This window comes from Cydia fagiglandana, chromosome 3 (genome assembly GCF_963556715.1).
Source record: "Cydia fagiglandana chromosome 3, ilCydFagi1.1, whole genome shotgun sequence".
Classification (NCBI taxonomy): Eukaryota; Metazoa; Arthropoda; class Insecta; order Lepidoptera; family Tortricidae; genus Cydia; species Cydia fagiglandana.
In genome coordinates this window covers 7,637,388-7,661,408 of record NC_085934.1, presented here as the reverse complement: position 1 = coordinate 7,661,408, position 24,021 = coordinate 7,637,388, and the positions used below count along the sequence as shown (strand labels likewise).

The following is a 24,021-nucleotide window of genomic DNA, read 5'->3' as shown; positions in this document are numbered from 1 at the left end:
AAACATGCGAGGTAAATTATAGAGTGTATAAAACCGTCTTTACTACGCGCATATTTCCTATAAGATACTTATTAGGTTATTACGACTAGTATTTCTCTTCTTGTTATATTCCTATAAATCAGCCAATCTTTCAACATGTTAACAGTTAATATGTCACAAAATTAAATAGATTACCTACTTATATCTAGGCACAGCTTGTTATAACTTAATTGTCTAACCGTCTAATTGGAAAATCAGTTCTCGCATAAATTTTCCAAGTCGAATCCGTTTAGTAACCGATTTCTTCATCTTCTTTAGTTATCTTGATAATTCCGACAATCCGTACCCTTCCGTTGATTTTGTGGGTAATCTTCTTAGTGTAGCAACACCTGCTCTCATCTTGCCGCCATTACTAGACACCTTGCGTAGCCTATTCTTGCTATTATGTTGGTAACTCGAAGGCACTATTACACAATGGTATTTCTCTTAACAATAAGTTAATAAATATCATACTTAATAGATACAGACAAATGCTGCAATAATTTTTATTTTTATCTCTCAATATTCTTCTTGATAATTTACAACTACATTTTAATTGTAAAATAAATCATAAATACAACCTCGACGGAAACGTAGTTGTCCTGTTTCCGGTCACCATATGCAATTTCTTCAAGTTGGTACTCCGTACATTCCGTACAATTGATATTCCGCTTGTTACGCGAAATAAAAATGTGACTTATTTACTCAAATTATCTTCAATTAATAAATACAAATGCCAGCCTCTTTATTTAAACGAGCCTAAATGAATGCCGAACCAGACTTCGTAAGAAAACACTTCAAACATATATTCGTAAAAAAGAATATCTCGCAGCTTCTGTTACCAGTAGCGCCATCTATGATTTCTGTTAGTAAAGATGTCTGATTATATTGAAATGTATGCCTTGCATTCTTTATTAATATTATAAGCCTTAATTCCTTATCTACTGGATCCCAGCACCTCCACCATTGTGACCACCTCTCCCCCAACCACCTACGGTATACAAATAAGACCGTAAAAGGGGAAAGGCGGCCACTAATTATTATTGTTTGTGGTGTTTGGGGGTGTAAGAGTAACAGAATGCTTGGCATACATACCTTCATCTCCTATGAAGGATTCTTTATCCTCGCTCTCTCTGATCCACTTCTCTTGGGCCAGAGGAGCCTCAGTCTGCTTCGCTTTACTTATGGTGGCTGGTTGTTTCACCCCGAGATCTGTGGGTTAGATTGCTCTATGAACATGGTTATCTCCAAACAATTAATCCCTAAACATATATCTGTACTCTATGACTAATGAGAACCATCTTACTCAGCCAGATTCAGAATATTCTAGGTCCTGTGCTCCTTGCACTGGATAATCTCCCTGTGGAGACTCCGATCCCTCTTGGTCGGAGAACCCGGATGGCCTATCCGGGTCAAGGTATACTTACCTCTAAAGTACCAAGCAGCCTAACCGGCCTCGCTCATCTCTAGGGAGCAGGTACATCAGGTCGAGGCGCCTGACGGCTGAAGTATCGCATCCACCCGGTCACGGTCACCGCAGCCGCCGCCCTCTTATAAGGTTGAGGTATCCTGCCGCACGTCGGCACACCTCTAGGGTCGAGGAGCCTGACGACTGTAACCACCGCACTCACCCAGTCACGGCAGCCACAGTCGCCGCCCTCTTATAAGGTCGAGGCGCCTGACGGCTGAAGTCATCGCACCGGGGCACGACGACCACAGCCGCCGCCCTCTTATAAGGTATAACCTTGTCCGTCCTACCTAAGATGGTCTTCAACATCTTCCACGACAAGGTCACATGGCAAACCAAATCTACTAAAGAGCCAATTGAATAGAGACACCATAACACCACCTGCGAGCACCAAGTAACATAAAATACTTAGCTTTAGGCGACTCAGGACAGCTGTGGGCTTCCTCACTGTATATTACACTTTTATGCACTCGCACGCTTCGCGCCATACTGGTTCTAACCTTAAGCCCCCTCCAGACTATGCGCGTGAATCGCGGGCGAAGCCGCGAACGCAAGTGTGGCGTCGATTTCGCAGTTTGTTCACGCCTTCGCGCCTTGTTCTCCGTTATTTGTCGGTATTTCGGCCCGCGTCAAAGGAGACGCGAAGCGCGAACTTGCAAGACTCCACATTACACAATATTTTGGCTCCTCTGTGGCAAGATAAATATGAATTATATTATGATTATATTATACTAAGCAGCTATATTTTACGGTTTTACAATAAAACAAAATGGGAAAACAGCTAAATCACGTATGATGCCATAGATAACTAACAGTTAAACTCGATCAGCTGATGCTTTTCCGCCATATTGCCGCAAACCAAACTGCGAAATCGCCGTGAAGTGTGCGAGTGTGGAGTCATACGTCAACTTCGCGATATGTTCGCTCCGCGACGTCGCGCCGCGATTCACGCACATAGTCTGGAGGGCGCTTTACAACTTGCCACGTTGGAATAACTTACCACAGTTCCGCTCAGAGGGCGCTGTTCAGTGTTGCCGCTAGGAAATTTGTATTGTGACATTAGATATTCGTGCTTGTCACGACATGCCTAATGTTATTTGTATAATACTGAAAACTTTGTGAATGCGCTTTATTAATGTCTATTTTTATTAAGTTGTCAGGGTTTAATTTTCAGTGTATATTTCTATATGTAAAACATAATACAATGTTATAAACATAAATATGCCTTTTATTTAAATCAATAGATAATACCACAAACAAGGGGTAATATTTGCATCTTTCATATATTTCGTGATATGAAGATAACAAATATGTTTATCAACATAATTACTATATACCTTTTTTTTTTATATGGCGACCCGCACCCAGGCCGGCGGCGCGGCTGACCAGGCCCAGGTTCTCAAGCGCCGCAAATATTCGTCCTTACTTAAGGACTACGAGTTTGCGGCGCTCGCGGTAGAGACACTGGGCCCTTGGTCAGCCGACATGCAGGCCTTTGTGAGGGCCCTGTCGGGACGGCTGATTGACGCCACAGGGGATCCCAGAGCTGGCGCGTATTTCTCGCAACGAATCGCCCTGGCGGTTCAGCGAGGAAACGCCGCCAGCGTAATGGGTACCATGCCACAGGCGGACCTGCTAGAGGGGGTATTCTTTTTATAATTAGGTTTTTATTTTATAGGTAAGTTTCTTTTATTTTAGTATTAATTTTAATTTCTTTGTAGTTTTAGTTTATTTTAATAAACTATAATACCAATACCCGCCAGGCTAAACCGGTTGTCAACTTTAGTTCCATTGGTACACATCGAGGGCGCCAGTAGTATAAACGTATAAACGGTTGGGGACATTTTTTTGTATGGAGTTACCGTTCTTCTCCTAGTGAGTATTATATTCTTTGCTCCAGACTATGCGCGTGAATCGCGGGCGAAGCCGCGAACGCGAGTGTGGAGTCGATTTCGCTGTCTGCGAAAATCGACGCCACACTCACGTTCGCGGCTTCGCGCCGCGATTCGCGCACGAGTGTGGAGGAGGCTTTTGGCTTGGATGGACGACGATAAAAAAAATGTCTCAAATGTCAGTCTAGTGTCACTACTGTCACTGTCACTGTCAAATGTGATGTGTCAACCGTCATTGTGCTATTTTGTGCTTGAGAACAAATTCAACAAGCAACAAGTGGATTTGCGTATTTCTGACGTCATTAATCAATATTATACCTACACCACTAAAAATAAGTCGCAAAAAGTCCTTATCATTGCTTGAAGTGGCGATGTTTATGTAACCGAACAGCGAACAAGCTGCTCTTACATAATATTAACCCATCATCTTACCTACTTGTTTTGTAATGCAAATAGAATACATTGCCGGAAAAAGTAATTTTCCACTTGTCGTTATCATTTGTTTTAATTAACTTAAGAGCTAATGTCAATCAACGTCATTTAGAGCATTTCGCTGCTATACTATATTTTATAGGGGTATATAGTGGTATGATATGGAATAACAATATCGCATGACTTGTTTATAGCCGCTTTCATCTCCCGATAAACAAGTTTCTAGAGTTGCCGCGCCCCTTATCTATTTTAAATACTGCTCATACTGCTGAGATTAACACATTCATTACCACTAAGTGCTACGGGTTACGCTCGTAGCGCGTAGCCACGGGTTCGCCGTATGTAGCGCGTAGTCGCTACGAACAGTGTACCCGACAGTCGGGTTCTTGGTGTTGAATGTGTTAAAGCATGTGTTAGTTGTCCGCGATATTTTGGGGAAGGCAGTCCTTCAACATGGCTAGTCGCAAAAGAGTGTTTGATTTATTGAGGACTGTTAATCAAGCAGCGTAAGTATTTTTCTTTTTTTATATTTACAATTACCAATGAGCCATTTTCTTTTTTTTAAGGTTGCCTTTAGATACAGTCTAATAGTATGGGATAAAAGCACATGTTTTCCGCACTTTCCTACGTCAGTATAATTAACAATGTAAAAGAAAGTTTATTTTTAAATTCTTTTTAAATAACTAAATTCTTATTGACGCAGCACAATTTTTACTTACAAAGTGATTTGTTTATTATTTTTAACCAACTTCCAAATCTCAAAAGGAAGAGGTTATCGATTCAATATATAGTATGTTTTTAATTGTTTTTTTTTGTTTTTGCAGATGCAAGTGTCCAGGACACGGTCACCGGGGTAATGTCCAAGTATCTAATGCAACCCCCATACCATCCACTGCATTTGAGGCAAGTTTACAAAGCATTAAATATCTTCACTATGTTCATTAGCTTTTACTTGTAATGAGCCATACTGGGGTGGATTTCAAAATCCAGCGAAAACTTATGGTTCGGTCTTTATAAAAAAAACTAGTAGGTTGTGCGAGTTGCAACTTTTTAATATGTTTTTAAGATCTTCATGTTCCTTCAATTACCATCTCCAATAACTTAATCGTTTTTTTTATATAAAATGTTTTATGTGTCTAAAATCATCACTGTCGACCGGAAAAATCTGAACCTTTTTGTTTGCAGTGAAAATTATAGCATACCTATCGTACGATTGCGATTTTTCTTTTACTTATATCTTTTCCATGTTGTTGTTTAACACATGAAAAAATATGCAATAATTCCTTCACCGAGAAAGTACATTTAAAAATATTTAAAATGTTGTCACGAATATTCGTCAACACCGTCATGGTAATGTCAATGTGAGCTTATCTCGGTGTATGAACAACGAAATACCGCTAAAGGTCCTTGCCCTATTTTTCACTTTGGTATAGAATGCCAAAAATGATTTCACTATAAAGTCATATCACTGAATCGTGAGAAATATTACGAACAAATTTGTAAAACGTAGTTTGTCACAACAGAGCATCATCACCGTTATGCTTTGGTTTAAAAAAGTTACAAATGGTATATTAGAAATAATTACTGAAATGAATGGCAAACTACATGAAGTTTATTGTGTAGCATAGACATTAACTACTATTATTCGTATTCTAGAAATAAAAACAAGAAACTCTCAAATCGTCAACACCATACCCATCATCACCGGGAAAAAATGACGACCGGTGATGATTTCATGTGTATGGTGATGACGGCTCTCAGAAACTTTTCTAGTTATTTTGCTATAATTCATTATGAAATTAAGCTGTATGTTTGAAAAACGTTCTCTATGTCTTCTAACACTATATAATGTCTACCTTATAAATGTAGAATAAATGTAGAAGAAGATATAACTATTTCTTTCACACTAGAGGATGCTTAGTTTTTAATTTACATTTTGACTGAAGTAGGCAAAATTTAGGTCATTTAGAACTTAGAACATACAAATGTTTTTTTTTTTATAATCTAATAATGTAAATCGTGCAACTTAGAGTCTGTAATTGCATGTTAGTCGTGTTAAAACAAAGTATTTAAACAAGCAACATATATTAAGTTTTAAGCGACCATAGGCTACGGTACTGGCTCACTATCGTGATGGCTTTATGTTTTTTGATAATATTATATTAATTGATGTATACAATTACAGCAATTAATAATTATACCATTGGGTAGTCACCGGACCCAATACCTAACATTTTGTAACTTATGACATGCATTACAAGTAGGGGTCTTGCAACTTATAAAACACTGATTATATATGAATGTTTAGCTATTAAACAACATATATATGGATTTAAATCAATATAGCTATTTTTAAAGTTAATTAATAAAACAACAAAAATACAAACTTGTGCAATGAATCAAACTATAAAAAAAAAGTAATATATCATAAAAATTAAGCTCATTGGTAAGCCAGTAATTTTATAATATGACATAAATACCAACTTATGCAGTAGATAAAAGAAGATGCGGGTTTAAACTGATAATAAGAGTACAATATTGTTAATATGATTTAACATTGAAAAAATCCAAAAAAATAAATGAATACATAAATTGCCTATTTCGGAACATAAATTATTTAAAATTATACAATAATAATACTTGTTATATATATATTTATATGAAAAAAATGTATTTTTTATAATATTCTAAAAATAATTTATGTAGCTAGTCTTATGTTCAAAAACATGTTATTTGTAATGTTTATTAAAGTTCTAAAGTATTACAATTAAAAAAAGTTTTTGTTTTTTTAATACGTTTTTAATACATATGTAAATTAGTTCCCAAATCGTCATTACCGTACATGCAGTGTCATTACCGTCTATAAAAGAGTCATTACCATACCATGGTTGTCATTACCATCTTGCGTTTTTATTTTCCGAAAGCGATAACTTCAAATATAAGCCACAAATTATTGTATAAATAATTAAATACCATACATATCCTCAATATACAGCCCCCCATTATTTTACCCAGCTAGAATCGTGTTAAATTAAACATTTAAAAATAATAATTTTTTGTATGGTGAAATTATTTGTGCTGAAATCCACCCACTGGTCTGGTAGAACTAACCTGTTCAAATATGTCCAAGTATCTAATGCAACCCCTATGCCATCCACTGTCTTTGAGCCTTTGAGGCAAGTTTACAAAGCATTTAACACCTTCACTATGTACATTATCTTTACTTGTAATGGACCATACTGGTATGGTAGACCTAACCTTAATGTGTTTAAAATAAAGTTCACTTGTTTCAATGCCTGCCTAGTAGAGAGTGACGAGCGACAACAGTGCCTAAGATGTAGCTTACTGATTCAGTAACAGCTTATTTGCTGTGGATTTAATGAGACAGTCACTACACTTAATAAAACAAACTCTCCTGCCGCGTCTGTCTGTTTGTGTGTATATTCGTGATAAACTCAAAAATACTGGTATTATTAGTATTATTACATTCTTTTTCGTTCTTTGGTTTATTTAAATTTTAATAAAGAGCATAGAGCATAAAGTAACTAAAAATATTGCTAGTTTTGGTTTAAAAAAAAAATGGTCCAAGCCCTGCATATGGCAAGATTACACTGTGGTTTTAGTATTTACATGCAAACCATACATACATACATACATACATCACTGGCTCAGTGACCCAAAGAGGATCTTGGCCTCCAAACCACACCATACATGCAAACCATAACTTGAATTTAATATTCTGTAAGTAGTTGGTCTCTTGGGAAGTCTATGAAATCTTGGGTGACCTGTCATACTTGCTTATGGGTTAGTTATGGGGCATTCGAGAACCTGGTCATTTTGCACAATAAAAAAAACACGGGAGGTAAAACCAAAAATCCATCATTACAGATCAAACACTCAACTGTCCGCTATGGCCTTGGAGTCACACAAGAGGTTGGATATGACTTGGTTAACCTAGGAGCCAAGAGTGTGTGCGTTATGACAGATCCGAACGTCGTTAAGCTGAGTCCTATGAAAGCAGTGCTGGAAGCACTTACGAAAGCTGGAGTCAACTATAAGGTGTATGATAATGTTCAAGTGGAACCAACAGAAACCAGGTAAGTCATAGGATAAATAATTTGTAAAGTAACATACACCATTATTAATGTCATTCTGACTGTATTAAATAGAAGGACATAGGTAGACTCCCTTTGTGGCCTAGCGGTGAGAGCATGCGACTTGCAATCTGGAGGTCGCGGGTTCAAACCCCGGCTCGTACCAATGAGTTTTTCGGAACTTATGTACGAAATATCATTCGATATTTACCAGTCGCTTTTCGATGAAGGAAAACATCGTGAGGAAACCGGACTAATCTCAATAAGGCCTAAGTAGTTTACCCTCTGGGTTGGAAGGTCAGATGGCAATCGCTTTCGTAAAAACTAGTGCCTACGTCAAATCTTGGGATTAGTTGTCAAGCGGACCCCAGGCTCTCATGAGCCGTGGCGAAATGCCGGGATAACGCGAGGAAGAAGAAGAAGGTAGACTCCCTTGCTAGGTGTGTGCTGAGAATAACAAAAATCTGTAATCATTCTCATGATGAGATCTAGTATGCTTAGAATAGCGGGCGCGAGGAGAGGTAATTGGTTATCGCAAACTCTGAGACTGTTTAAGGAATCAGTGTACGATATTCCTGTTCTTGGGATGCCATCCGACACTATGTCACCCAAATTTTGTCCACTCAAACTTTACTCAGTGGAAATCCCCAAACGGGAGGACTGGTCAAACAGTCAAATCAAGTGGAAAGAAGGAAGCCTGAGGTGGTACACTGATGGCTCCAAATCCGGATCTGAAGTAGGCTGCGGAGTATACGGTGAAGCGCCTAGGAAAAGTATCAGCTTAAACCTAGGACGTTTTTGCTCTATATTCCAGGCAGAGGTATACGCCATTCTGGAATGTGCGTCAATCAATCTGCAAAGCAACTACGGCAACCATACTATCTATATCCATTCGGATAGCCAGGCGGCACTCTTAGCCCTAACCTCCGATGTCACCACATCGAGGCTGGTTGAGAACTGCAGGCAACTATTGAACAACCTTGGAGCCAGGAACAAGGTTGTTCTACGTTGGGTCCCGGGGCATGCGGGTGTCGTAGGAAACGAGAAGGCCGACGAACTCGCGCGAGCAGGGGCTAAGGGGAAGAACTACAGTCCTGAGCCCTTTTGTGGTATCCCCAAAAGCCTAACGCGGCTCACCCTAAAGACCTACTGTCACTACAAAACCATTCAACTCTGGAGAGAAACAACAGGTTTGAACCATTCCAAAGCGCTTATCAAGGCCTTCAGCAAAAAGGCGTCCTCGAACGCCTTAGCGCTGTCTAGGAACCAACTGCGCAACTTGGTAAGGGTGCTTACCGGGCACTGCGGCCTAAATAAGCACATGCACACCATGGGGAAACGTGACATAGGGCGGTGCAGACTCTGCATGGAGGCAGAGGAGACGCCCTTACACATCCTCACAGAGTGCCCTTGCCTAATGCGTACTCGTGACCTAATCTTGGGCGGACACATATTACGCCCGGAGGAGGTAAAGTCTCTCGAAACCAAAAAGATCCTGCAGCTATTTGAAGTTGCAGGGTTGGATCGAGAGTTGTAGTAGGTGGCGATCACAATAGATCAGGAATGGTCGCAGTGATACATAGGCTTTGGAGCCTTATATAGCCCCTAATAAAGAAGAAGAAGAAGAATCATTCTCATAAAGAGTGACTGATAAATACAGTGACACCATCAATACAGGGTCATGTATAAATAATGTGTCCTTATCTCAAAATACGTATTTGGACAAAACATGCAAAATTATTAAAACTAAACCTCAAGGGCGTCACCAGACCGAGATGGCCAAGGGGAGGTGCATACATTTCATTTAGATAGAAAGTTTGTTCTCTAGGGGGACAGCTGCCTCCCCCCTCCCCCTTCCCCACCTTGGGGACGCCCATGCTAAACTTGTTAGTGTTGAATTAATATAGGTACCTACCATATTTTTAATATGTATGTAGGTACCTAGCCATGTCTTATTCTATTAACCTTCTCGACTCAAATGAGCCCTATTTGTTTTGTCATGGTATTTTATTATGCATTCTTTTTTCTACCTTAGTGTAAAGGTTACATTTAAAACACACCTCTCATTTTAATAATTCTCGTAATACAGACTGTAAGATAATTATGATATGGTAGAGAATCATGTTGTATGTATCAAATTAAACGTGTTAACCGTGTATGTTTTACCAATCGTGCATTTTCTTCTAGTTTCAAGGACGCAATAAAGTTCGCCCAAGAGAATGACTTTGACAGCTTCGTGGCGGTTGGTGGAGGCTCCACCATGGACACTTGCAAGGTATGTTTCGTCTAGAGATCTATTGGCTACTGTTCTGCCCGTTCAGAGAGCCAGTTTTCCTTCATTTGTAACATTGTATAATTTATTTTTTTAAGGTTGCCAACCTGCTGTCCTGCTATCCAGGCTCGGAACTGATGGACTTCGTAAACGCTCCCGTTGGGAAGGCCAAGCAGATCGACAAAGTCTTGAAGCCTATGATAGCTAGTCAGTGTTTAGTAACCCGTGTTTTGCTTATTTTATTAGATAAGAGAGTCACGCATGGGGTCAATATGGGGAAGAAAGATAACCCTTTGACAGTTAGACGGCCATAGACGCGCTTGGCTATAGTTTAATATTAAACTTCATGGATTTCGATAAGGTTTACGGTGGTGCGTTGGCGTGGCGCTAGGGAATGGAATCCGGTTATTATTTGTATAAAATTTCGGCAATTAACCGGTTTTTCCATATAATTAAAAACCGGTTTACATTTCCTAGTTGGCGCGACAATCATAGGGTTAAACCAGTTCACGATGTCGGATTGGACTAAAATTTTGAATACTTACATAATTAAGATCGATGACAATACAATATTTTGATCCCATTATGCTTATCCGATGATGGAGGCCGAAGGTGGTCTTATCTTTGTGATAAAAACGTGCAAAACAACTTTGCTTGTATATATGTAGTGCACATTTTATATGCAGATACTTACCTATAACTTGCCTATACATAAGTATCAGTGATCGGGGGTTTGGTTGCCACTAGGGGTAAAAAATTTTTTTTATCGTATGAAAAGGTAAATGTATTTCAAAAATATTAAGATAGCGTTTTTGTGAAAAATTCAATCCATATTGCGGCCTTACTCCCGTATCCATACTATAAATTCTACTAGATCCCGCGGCGTTGCAACCATAACCCGATCACTGATCAGTTTTTTCCGCACAATTAATGAGCTAAAACTGACAACTGATAGGATTGGTCCTAAACCCTCATAAATAGTCTACCTACCTACTGTTGTATTTACAGTTTCAGTACCAAACGCCCCATTTCTAATACAAAATGAAGCCGACTAACGGGTTCTTAGGTTCTGAAAGTGTTAATTAGTGCACTTATTATCTTAGCTAATTATTGATAAAAGAATCATAATGAGTGCTAAATGTTGACGGCGCCAGCTTTTTACGACTCTTATCTCAAGTGAAATCATAAGCATTATGATTCGTGCAATAATTGGCCTAATCCCAACGTATCTTATTTTTCTCTGGTTATAAGGTCACGTGTTTTCACGAAAAATAGTGCTTACGTCAATTCTTTCAGTTTGGAAGTCTAGCGGAGCACGTTTTAAAAATAGTCAGTCAGGAATGTTGTTTGCTCCCGGTACTTATTTGTTTCCTATGCAAAAACGCGTATTTGGTATTCCCGATTCTTGCTGTACAAAATCAGTGCCGAAAATATTTCTTATTTAGGATCGAATCAGGAAAGCAATAAGACTAGGAAGGAGGACATAATCTGATGAGTTTTGGATATATATAAGGTTTTCATGAAAAAGATACACAACAAATAAAATCACAATAAATAAATAAAACATTGTTGGGGGTTCATAAAGCCGACTTTTACTCATCAGCACCTTTTTGATAATCATAACAAAACTTGGTATATTTTGCTTGAAAACGCCATGACATTTCAGTGTAACAATTTTATATATTTCCAGTCCCAACTACCAGTGGAACCGGCAGCGAAACAACCGGCGTGAGCATCTTCGACTGCGAATCCATCAAAGCCAAGACTGGTATCGCAGGCGGCGCTCTCCGCCCCCTCCTGGCCATAATCGACCCTCTCCACACCCTCACAGTCCCGCAAACTGTAGCCAACTACGCTGGCTTCGATATCTTCTGTCACGCCCTGGAGAGTTTCACGGCGATACCGTATACGAAGCGAGAGCCTTTCCCTACTCCGGCCGCGAGATCTCAAGCTTATCAAGGCAGCAATCCCATATCTGATGTTTGGGCCAGATTTTGTCTGCAGGTATGTCTTAAGATTCAATATTTTCCTGCGTCTTTGAGCTTATACATATAAGTATTATTCTATTCTATTATGCCTTAGAGACTGACTGAGATAGTGACCTAATATCATTAGAAATTAAATTACTTAAAATCACTAGATGGCGCTGAGAAGCAAGTTTTTTATTATGTTTTTTACGTTTATGCCTGTACTAGATTACAAGAGTCCCGTTTTATGTTCTCGTTTGGTTCGTTCGTTAAGTTACTAATAGCAGTAAAATAGTTTCCAATCAATAACGCCGCTTACACCAATAAAGAGGCACGCGGCCTTGAATCGAGACTGTCAGTCTAATATTACTAGCCTCTGTACAAAACTCTACATAATAGTACTGGTGTATTAACATTGTGTTTATTGTCTTTTTACAGACTATCCAAAAATACTTCACCCGCGCGGTATACAACGCAGACGACGTCGACGCTCGTTCAGGCATGCACCTCGCGGCAACTATGGCCGGCGTCGGCATCGGTAACGCCGGCGTGCATCTCTGCCACGGACTCGCCTACCCCATCGCGGCGCGTGGCAAGAAGTTTATACCGAAGGACTATGGGTACGTAGCTAGGGTTTGCCAGGATACTATTTGCTAGCTTAGTGTACAACGCATCTCGGCGCTCGTTCAGGCATGCACCTCGCGGCAACTATGGCCGGCGTCGGCATCGGTAACGCCGGCGTGCATCTCTGCCACGGACTCGCCTACCCCATCGCGGCGCGCGGCAAGAAGTTTATACCGAAGGACTATGGGTACGTAGCTAGGGTTTGCCAGGATACTATTTGCTAGCTTAGTGTACAACGCATCTCGGCGCTCGTTCAGGCATGCACCTCGCGGCAACTATGGCCGGCGTCGGCATCGGTAACGCCGGCGTGCATCTCTGCCACGGACTCGCCTACCCCATCGCGGCGCGGGGCAAGAAGTTTATACCGAAGGACTATGGGTACGTAGCTAGGGTTCGTCAGGATACCTGTTATTTGCTAGCTTAGTGTACAACGCATCTCGGCGCTCGTTCAGGCATGCACCTCGCGGCAACGATGGCCGGCGTCGGCATCGGTAACGCCGGCGTGCATCTCTGCCACGGACTCGTTTACCCCATCGCGGCGCGGGGCAAGAAGTTTATACCGAAGGACTATGGGTACGTAGCTAGGCTTCCTCGGGATACCTGTTATTTGCTAGCTTAGTGTACAACGCGTCTCGGCGCTCGTTCAGGCATCCACCTCGCGGCAACTATGGCCGGCGTCGGCATCGGTAACGCCGGCGTGCATCTCTGCCACGGACTCGCCTACCCCATCGCGGCGCGGGGCAAGAAGTTTATACCGAAGGACTGTGGGTACGTAGCTAGGCTTCGTTAGGATACCTAGCTACTATTCGCTAGCTTAGTGTAAATCTATGGATTGGAAAGAAAGGATAGCTATGGTCACTGTGTCGCCACGATATCTCAACTCAACCATAGACTCCTCGACCCTATTGCGGCGCGGGGCAAGAAGTTTATAGTTAGTAATTATAGGATAGGGTACGTTGATAGGTTTATAAATAGGTATACCTATACCTACGTAGAGACTAACATCTATCGATCTATCGCAAACGAAAAATGTCTCTTATTCTGAATATTAGATTAAGCATTTTTACTATTTTTTACAATACAATGACCGCCTACCAAACATGTGACGTGAACTCGTTAGCACTTTCATACTCTGTACCAAATCTGTCTTTCTCAAGGTTAGTATCACTTAGCAAATCGTTAAATAAAATACCTTACTAGATTGACAGAGTGACGAAGCGTGGCTATACCTACAAGGAAAAAGTTCATATGTTATAAACGTTCATATATTTTCGCTAAGTAATTCCCCTAATGATTTATCCAAGTTTCAACCAGCGGATTCGTTCTGCTTATCTAGACTTTAACTCTTGGAAGATAAAGTACCAAAACCAGCAGGTTAAATTTTAGTAATCCTGCAGTATACATATGTGACGTTCCACGGCAAAAGGTACCTTATTATGGCGGCTGCCGCTTACGTCGCATAGCGCCGCCATAATATTGGAGCGGCGTTAATAATAGCGTAAGCGCCAACCGCCATAAGGTACCTTTACCCGTGGGACGTCACATATAATGCTACAAAATGTTTTACGCGATCTGTTGGTTTCATTGGTCAATATCGATGTCAGTAATAAAAAAACCGGGCAAGTGCAAGTCGGACTCGCGCACGAAGGGTTCCGTACCAAAATGCAAAAAAAAAAGCAAAATAAAAACGGTCACCCATCCAAGTACTGACCACGCCCAACGTTGCTTAACTTTGGTCAAAAATCACGTTTGTTGTATGGGAGCCCCATTTAAATCTTTATTTTATTCTGTTTTTAGTATTTGTTGTTATAGCGGCAACAGAAATACATCATCTGTGAAAATTTCAACTGTCTAGCTATCACGGTTCGTGAGATACAGCCTGGTGACAGACGGACGGACGGACGGACGGACGGATGGACAGCGAAGTCTTAGTAATAGGGTCCCGTTTTACCCTTTGGGTACGGAACCCTAAAAATACAGGCTAAAGTATGTTCAAATATTTTTGACTATACCTTAGTCTACCCATAATTCCAACATGCAAAAAACATAATGTGTCAAGAAATCTAGGTTTAGCTTACAATCGTATATAACATACTTATCGCAACTCACGTGCAACGTGCAAGTAAGATAAAATGTTATGTAAACATGTAATATAATTCTAAGAAAAACAGTCACTTCGTTTATGTCGTGAAAAATTAATAATTGGAAATTGTTTCCTTAGCACGACGCACGTGACTGCTGAATTCCATAATAGATGGCGTTAGTAGTAGTGTGCATCTATAAATTTTAATGTGCATTGCGTCTTGCTTCTCACTCTCTCATTTAGCAAAATGTGAGTCGCAAATACACATTGGACCAAGAAATTGGACAGGTGGAATACGGGGAATACCAACCTAAGAAACACTACGTATGGAAAAGTTGAGATCAAAATAAACTAAAAAATAGGTATCGAAAATTGTGTGTGTCGTCCAATCTATCATAAGAATTTTGATTTGATAGCTGAGTCGCGTTTTGATTTTTTTTTATGACATTAAAAGCAACTAGACATTGCGAATTTTAACATTAGGCAGGCATTGTAAATATCAAATTGACGTCATTTATACTGATGACAATAGGCTTCTTCCATTTAATCATGATTTGTGATCCTAACCAGGCGAGGCTCACTCCGCGATTTCGTCGCTTTGTAACAGGTAGATACAAGTACATCCGTCCCACACAAATTTTGGTGGCTAAGCCGTAGCGGTCATATCTGTCCTAATCGTAACAGACGCGTTTTGTTAGAGAGTGAATCTTCTGTACGTAGTACTATTATTTATTCTGTGCCCTAACTATAAATAAACTTGTTCTTTCTAGCAAAAAGCCCATGATCCCCCACGGCCTTTCTGTCGTGGTGACCGCCCCAGCTGTATTCCGCTTCACCGCCGTGAGCGACCCGGACAAGCACCTCGAAGCCGCCAGCCTGCTGGGAGCCGACACCACTGGCGTCAAACAAGCCGATGCTGGAAAACTGCTGGCTGACACCATACTCAAGTACATGGATATGATGAAGATTGAGAATGGATTGAAGGCGCTCGGGTTTTCTGGGGAGGATATTCCGAATTTGGTGAAAGGAGCCCTGCCACAGGTTTGTAATATTTCTCTTTCTTCTTGATTTAAATCACACGAGAGTCAAACAAGCCGATATTGGCAAATTGCTGGCCGATACCATACTCAAGTACGTGGATATGATGAAGATTGAGAATGGATTGAAGACGTTCGGGTTTTCTAGGGAGGATATTCCGAATTTGGTGAAAGGAGCTCTGCCACAGGTTTGTAATATGTACTTCTCTTTCGCCTTGGTTTAAATTACGGAGAGTCAAACCTGGCAAACTGCTGGCCGATACCATACTCAAGTACATGGATATGATGAAGATCGAGAATGGATTGAAGGCGCTCGGGTTTTCTAGGGAGGATATTCCGAATTTGGTGAAAGGAGCCCTGCCACAGGTTTGTGATACTTCTCTTTCTCCTTGATTTAAATTACACGAGAGTCAAACAAGCCGATACTGGCAAACTGCTGGCCGATACCATACTCAAGTACAAGGATATGATGAAGATCGAGAATGGATTGAAGGCGTTTGGGTTTTCTGGGGAGGATATTCCGATTTGTGGCAGAGGCCACAGGTTTGTGATACTATTATTTTCATTTTAAGTGGACTGTTACGGGACGGGAGTCTAATGGGCTGATAGGTACTGGAATGTATTGCTAATACGATACTGAAGTACCTACGTTCATTGGTTGATGATGAAAAATGGATCGAAGGTGTGAGTGGTTACCCACGCTACGGGGGGTAGTTTAGTTACTGAATATAATATACTTATCTACCTTGTAAGTAATTAAGCTATTGTTTCAAACTCGTTGCTTTGATTATTGAATTGGATTTTCCATAAGGAGTTAATGTTTTATTTTTCAGCAACGGCTGTTGAAAATAGCACCGCTGCCACAATCGGAAGAAGATTTATCAATGATCTTAGACGAATCAATGACCGTCTTTTAATAGGAATACGTACATATGTGATACATAAATGTAAATGTTGTTATCCATGTTTAAATAAATATATTTTTTTATTACACCGCTCCCACAATCAGAACAAGATTTATCAATGATTTTAGACGAATCAATGGCCGTTTTTCGATAAGAATAATAAATATAAATGTTGTTATCAATTTTGAAATAAATATTTTCAATATTACATTGTTTTTTAATATATCCTACTCAAGTTTATTCGGAACAGTTAGTTTACATGAAACAAACAACAAGATTTTAGTACCTAGTTTATTTTTAATAATTATAAGTACATAAAATAAACCTAAAACTAATTTGTATTATATATAATATGTATACCTTAAATTAATTTGTTGTAAAAATTTGACTTTTCATTTGATACTTTCATTCTTTAATTAAAACAAGTGACGCGCTAGATGGTCCCGATGAACGAGATGAAGCTACCGTATTATGAAATGCTCTTTTTGTTAGTAGTGCTCGACTAGCGCTTACAACTACATCACGTACTGCTTACGAAAATTACAGCAGCTGTTAATGTTGCATGTTCTTAATGTAAAAGGTGCGGCCGCGCGGCTCAGACCGCCTCTGGCACGATGTTGTTGTGGTGAAACGGACTGCTTTCATACATATTGGAAGCCTTCACTGTGACACTGTGCAGCGGCTGGTAGCGGTTCAGTTTAGGGGTCGCCGGACCCGTCAGGTCCTCCGACAGCTGCTGGTATACCAGACCACAGTCTTTCTTCGTGCGGCCCTGTTGACTCATGGCAGCAATTATGGCACTATTGTATCTCATTTGCTTATCTCTCCTACTGCACACTACCATAACTACCTTGGCGATGATGAGCATCAACAATATAGCTCCCAGGATGGCGATAAGGATAGGCCACAGGTACAAGTAGTGACCGTGCTCGCCTTCCTTGACCATGGAAGCTTCCTTAATGTAGGGGTAGAAGTCTGGTTCGGGGTCGCCGAACACGTTATCGTTGTCCAACAACTTAACATCGATTTCAACTTTGCTGTCCTCGCGAATAGTTGGCACGGTGGATTTGGCTTGTTTGCTCAGGGCGGGCTTCTCCTTCAGCTTGACGCTGAGGTCCATGTCGTTGCTGTCTTCGTCCTCGCCGGAGTCGTCCTCTTCGTCATCGTCGTCCTCATCTTCGTCGTCGTCGTCAGAGTCATCAGCACCGTCCAAATCATCATCATCGTCGATTTCCTTGTCGTCGTCAGTCTGATAAGTATCTTTTCCGTCATCGGCAATTTTGCCGTCGTCTAGGGTGTCCTTAAGGTCGAAATTACCCACATCGTCTTTGTCGATTCTCTCCCAAATTTCCTCATCCGACACGCTAGGAAGAGGCTCCACTGGGTGAATAATAGTGGAACCGCAAGTTTTCTTTGTAAGTGCCTCCCAGCTGTACGTTGTTTCCTCTTCCTTACCGTCTCTGGCCAGGTTGGCGATGCTGGCGGACTCGCCGTTAGATGAAACCTTCTGCTTGCTTAGCCACGTCATTAGATTTTCAAATTCACGGCCGCAAGCCAACGGATTGTTGCTGATGTCCAGAGTGCGCAGTTTTTTCAGATTTTCCACTTCAGGCAATTTGATCTCTGCAATCCGGTTATGTGAAACGTTCAGGAAGCTCAAGTTACCAAGAAGTGTTTTGGGATGATTCTTCTCCAACCTCCATAGAGAAGTCAACTCAGCATGGCTCAAGTCCAGCCACTGTAACGTGGGAGTATGAAGGAAAACTTCCGCTGAGAATGTTTTGATTGGGTTGCCTTGCAGATTCAGCCTACCGAGCTCAGTATTCTTTTCGAAGATCTTGATGTCAAGTGTCGTCAACATATTGTTGGCTAAGTTGATGTCCACTAGTTTAGGGCAGCGCGAGAATACTTGATTACTTATTGACTTGATTTTGTTGCCGGACAGATTGATCTGAGAAAGTGCGGTGAAAGTCCTTAGTGCGTTGTCGGAAATTTCTTCAAGGCCACAGTTTGAAGCCTCAAACAAGTACATATTGAATTGATCAGCGGAACAATTGAATCCATCTTCTGGCAGCTTCTTCAGTCTAGGGTTATAAGAGATTTTGAAAATATCCAGCTCAATGTTTTCTTTGATAAGAATGCTTGAAATGAAGTCGAGATTATTATAGGAGAGGTCCAAGTAGTTCAGTTCAATCAGCTTGTGGAAAGCTTGGTTGTGTATCTTTTCAATGTTATTTCCGCTGAGGTTAAGATTGGCAATGTACGTCATTCCATTGAACATAGATGGCCCGACAAACTTGATGTTTGTCTGACCAGCATTTAACGTAAGCAAGTCGGAAACTTGTAAGTCATATACAGTATCAATTGGATTCCTTTGAATGTGGAGCGTGGCAAGCTCGGTATTTTCCGAGAAAATGTCGTTGGGTAGAGACTGGATGTTATTATCGCTCAAGTCAAGTTCTTCCAAGTCTAAGAGCTTCTTGAACGTATCGGGATCCATTTCTGACAAATTATTGCCAGCCACATTCAGGTACATTACACTAGGTAGATTTTTGAAACTGTGAGGGGTAATGTATTGCATGTTGCAGTAGGATACATCAAGCTCCTGCACGGATGATGCATTCAAGAAATAATCCTGTGTGTTGGGTGCAGGGAACTTCAGAGGGTTGTTGGAAAGAGTCAACAACAACAATTTCTTGTTGTTCGCAAACGTCTCAGGGTGCAGACTCTTTAGCTTATTGTTGGATAGGTTGACCGCATAAAGGTCCTGCAGGCCATGAAAAGCGTTAGGGCCGATCGTGCCAATCGTGCTGTTCACAATTTTCACGGTTGCGATTTGGTGAAGGCCGAGCTTCTTGAAAATGTAATCGTCTAGATTAATGGGGAATCTTGGGTCAGCGTTTTCAATCACTATGTCTGTGATGTCATCGCCGAATTTCTGCGTGCCAATTTCGAGACGGTTGCATTTGGCTATTTTGTATCCTTGTGTGGCGGTGCAAATGCAATCTCTAGGGCAGGGCTTGTCCTCACTGAAGAGAACTTTCTGGTCGTCGGCGGTCTCGTAGTCGTCATACTGATAGAGGAAGTTGTCGTCCTTGTCAGTCTTGGCAGTCTTGTTGGCGGGCTCGCTGAGCGCCAGCGTGCACGCCACCAGGAGCAGTAGTAACTCCCGGAGCCTCGTCCCCATGTCGTAGCGAACTCTGAAATACGAAAAATATCACTATTAGAACGGAATCGATTACATCAAGGTTTTTTCTCGAAACACGCGGTCGGTCACGTTACAAATAACAGTGCTTAACAATGGTATTTCCATTTCGTACTATTTTTCAACTTTTAGTTTACCAAGACCAAAGAGCACAATGGACTTAATATGTTGTGTTCAAAACAAGAATGATTAATATTCTTTTGTTTAACAGACATATAAACAAATAGCATTAAAATCTATTTGCAGATGCGGGATCAAATAAATTATGCTGTTCATTTGTCTTGTGTAGAGGAACGATAAATTGAAATTGTGCTTGCTTGGAGAATGCGATAGTTAAAAACAGCTGGCAGATGAGTTAGTGTAGATGTACCTAGATAGATATAGGTATGGCGCGTTATAAAACAGATGGTCCTGGCATTGTTCTAGTGAAATCTTATCTGCGCTATGTATGTCCATCTGTCAGTCTATCGGAGGAGATATGTGACACTCGGCAAGCGATTGTTCTCTGCTACTTAGTAAGGTCACTGTTTTACAATATATTAGACAAAGGGACAGTTATCGTGGATGGCATAGATTGCGTCTCGATTAGGTATTAGTTTTTAAGTATTTGCGAAAATAACGAATCAGAGCTATTATGGGTTTGTTTAATAATAATCACGTTTCGAATATGATCTAACGTTGGTCTACAGCGAGGAAAATGACAACTGGTTGACCTTAACACAAGCACGAAACAATGCAAATCGTATATTGCAATAAAATGTCGCACATATTTTGCTTCTTGATTAAGTACCTATATCTACATGTTCGACAAATCTATAGCAGATGTGATTACGATTTAGGTACCTACATATTTGTTCATTGCACAAATAAAATGCAACATGGATAAAAAGCGGACTTTATAACATGGAGGACTCTATAATCATCTCTACCAGCCTGCCTTCCTTTTATGTAGGTATCTATGCATATATATAATACTAACGTAGTTTAACTACATATTAAGTTCAAGAGCTAAGTAAGTTTAATAAGAATCGTCCTTTCCAGTTAAAACTATTGTAGGTAAGTACCTATTACTCAAGTGTTTTAGAAATTTCCCTTAGTTTCATTGGTAGCTACGAGTAGAGTATTTTAGTTTAAATAACCATTAGATGCTAAGTTGTAATTTACCCTTAAACCAACCTGATTAGTAGGTAATTATTTATTCTCGCATGGTGTGTAAGGTCAAAAGTTTCTTTTGTATTGTGGAAACTAAATAGAAAGTCTAACTTTTATATTCACAAAAAGGGCTCGTCTAAAAAGTTCTTCACATACTTAAACGATAGGTAGTTACTTAATAAGCGCCGTATAACACAGCTCTTCCTTCTTCAATACTTTACAAATTTAGTGGCCAAGCCAAGGTAGGTACCTACCTTAGCTTGGCCACTAAATTTGTAAAGGGTACCTACACTAAGGGCAGAGAAAATGATTTGTAAGGAACTGTTTGTGCAAGCACTGCAGACAACTTTACACGTTCACATGCAAGTGTTTTAAAAGAGAAACTATTCGCTGAATAATTACAAGTTGAGTAATGTTGTTTCAATTCGTAATGCCAACCAAATATTTACTGTCTAATCTGTCTATTAACTATGCGTCATTTTGATGAATGGTCCAAAACAAACCTTTGAAGATTATAAATTTTAAGAGTATTGATCACTAATTGCACTAAGAATAACAAAGAAAGTTGACACTTTTTAAAGAAATACTATTTAGTTACGAGTATGGCGGTTCACTGTTATAGAACGCATCGCTCTGAGGATTCAGGTAGATAACAAGAGATTAGATAGCGGTGGGCGCCGGTCCACCCACCTTGAATCAACAATGATACATTCAAGATATAATTATATATGTAGGTATGTATTGGACGTGCAACAAGTACCACAATACATTAAATCGAGTGAAACGAGACGGATAAATAAAGAAAATAAAAGAATTTTGGAACGTTTTTAATCATTACCTAGCGGGTTTGAAAAAAATGCAAACATTTTTGGCTAGGTATCTATATTTGTGCCTAGCGCTCTAAGGAATTGTTTTTTTCAAAACTTTTGATATTGAACGATAATTCTTGTAATTGTTGATGTTAATTCTTTCCAAAATTACGGGTGACAATTTAAATAGGTAAGATACTCAATAAATCAATACCTAACAAAATAAATCTAACTGTGAACGAGACATACCTACAAGATATACCCACTGCTAAATAATAGATGATAAAGATGTTTGTTAATATATCTACCTACGTGACGATCGAATCTCATGTTTGAGTCATGTAACTAGTTTCTCTAGAATAAATGTTTTACGAAAACAATTTTAGTAAACAAATGTGACATCGTTTTACATGAGTTTATATTCAACTTGCAAACGAAACCTTGCAAAACTAGACCAACTAGGCAACTACATACCTAACGTTAAACAAATATTATATTACAAGATTGATTGGGTAGCTCAGGCGTATAAAATAACAGCCTAGACTAGGTATTTGGCATATTGATGATACCGAAAGCTAACTTACAACACCTTTCGCATATTAAACACTAGTCGTTAGATAAATGATTCGCTTTGCATACAATCGGAACTGGGGGCCTATGCTATGTCGTAGTGCGTGCAAAAATGCAAATCGATTAACCGGCTGCATTTAATCGGGACAATTTATGAATCACTTTTATATACCTGGCCCAAATCGGACAGTGACGTAAGAAATCTTTATTCCTTCGATGAAAGTCTGTTGAACTAAATGCATATGATAAAGTAGGTCTCAATACCGCAATACAGAGTGTTTGGTTTAATACAGGTGTCATGTTGTGGATTGAATTTACAGAGAGTTAAACACTGCACTGTGCTATTATTCTCCATTTCATGCAGCTGTGGATTTTCTTTTCTGCTACTAGCTGCCCAGGATCGGAGTCAGTAGAAGAAAAAGATTCGAGCCCTAAACCCCAGCAGGTGGTAACAGGATGGAAAGAAGAAGAAGCTACTAACACTATAAAACTAAGCGAAAATAATAGTGTACCTATATAGGTAGTGTAGGTATAAAGGTATTTAAAAAAAATCTCATAAAAAAATATAAGTGCGTAAAAGAGCTATTACGCGTCTAATTTGCAAAAACATTACCCACCTTTGACCTTGTTCAGCCAAGCGGGAACTTCTTTATTGCAACCTGCAACAACAAAACCAGTTATTAATCACATGCCTTATGTACAAACAATTTTATGGCAATCACATATGTGGCGTGATACGCAACTATTATTATAAAACTGGCGCGTACTTTATAAAAGTGAAAACAGAACCAGATGTCAGAGGTCGGTGGCCTGGTGATGAATGTTCCTTGTTCACGTTTCAATTGCTTTGCTCTATCGATTTTGCAGAAATTATATGTATATTAGGGTTCCGTACCCAAAGGGTAAAACGGGACCCTATTACTAAGACTTCGCTGTCCGTCCGTCCGTCCGTCCGTCCGTCCGTCTGTCACCAGGCTGTATCTCACGAACCGTAATAGCTAGACAGTTGAAATTTTCACAGATGATGTATTTCTGTTGCCGCTATAACAACAAATACTAAAAACAGAATAAAATAAAGATTTAAATGGGGCTCCCATACAACAAACGTGATTTTTGACCAAAGTTAAGCAACGTCGGGAGTGGTCAGTACTTGGATGGGTGACCGTTTTTTTTGTTTTTTTTTTGCATTATGGTACGGAACCCTTCGTGCGTGAGTCCGACTCGCACTTGCCCGGTTTTTTTGTATACTTTAAACGTGATGATGAGGTGATCTAGCTCGATGTCTTTGGTATTTGCTTGCCTATAAAGTTACAAGTAATCGCCATACAAATGATAATTAAGTACCTAACATAGAGCAGCTAAGGCTATTAGTAATCAAATTTATAAATATAGAAAAGAGAAGAGGTAAAAGTATACCACCCTGTGGAACGCCTGAAGGGAGCTCTAGCCAGTCAGAAAAGGTCTTGGGATTCAATTTAACAAAAGATAATAAT

At 40.0% G+C, this 24,021-nt stretch overlaps 2 protein-coding genes across 2 annotated transcripts in view; one reads left to right on the top strand and one right to left on the bottom strand.

The window, feature by feature from the left end:
* The first annotated feature begins 4,200 nt into the window (after positions 1 to 4,200).
* Positions 4,201 to 17,000, top strand: LOC134679995 (probable hydroxyacid-oxoacid transhydrogenase, mitochondrial). The gene is made up of 9 exons (XM_063538965.1): positions 4,201 to 4,316; positions 4,635 to 4,713; positions 7,699 to 7,907; positions 10,092 to 10,179; positions 10,275 to 10,383; positions 11,867 to 12,180; positions 12,582 to 12,763; positions 15,621 to 15,891; positions 16,721 to 17,000. Exons 1-9 carry the CDS (start codon positions 4,264 to 4,266, stop codon positions 16,802 to 16,804), a joined length of 1,389 nt encoding a protein of 462 aa, XP_063395035.1. The 5' UTR covers positions 4,201 to 4,263; the 3' UTR covers positions 16,805 to 17,000.
* A 65-nt stretch (positions 17,001 to 17,065) lies between these two features.
* LOC134679977 (leucine-rich repeat-containing protein 15) overlaps positions 17,066 to 24,021 on the bottom strand; it is a 43,051-nt gene continuing 36,095 nt past the window's right edge. Inside the window, exons 2-3 of the mRNA XM_063538939.1 lie at positions 23,146 to 23,187; positions 17,066 to 19,992 (exon numbers count right to left, since the gene is read on the bottom strand). Of these exons, the coding sequence (XP_063395009.1) occupies positions 17,388 to 19,979 (2,592 nt within the window). The 5' untranslated portion in view covers positions 19,980 to 19,992; positions 23,146 to 23,187 and the 3' untranslated portion in view covers positions 17,066 to 17,387. The remainder of the gene's footprint in view (positions 19,993 to 23,145; positions 23,188 to 24,021) is intronic.

Coding starts and splice junctions, on each gene's coding strand:
- LOC134679995 (XM_063538965.1), top strand. CDS start 4,264: ATGGCTAGTCGCAAAAGAGTGTTTGATTTATTGAGGACTGTTAATCAA. Junction 4,714..7,698: donor TACCATCCACTGCATTTGAG/GCAAGTTTACAA, acceptor CCATCATTACAG/ATCAAACACTCAACTGTCCG. Junction 10,180..10,274: donor CCACCATGGACACTTGCAAG/GTATGTTTCGTC, acceptor TATTTTTTTAAG/GTTGCCAACCTGCTGTCCTG.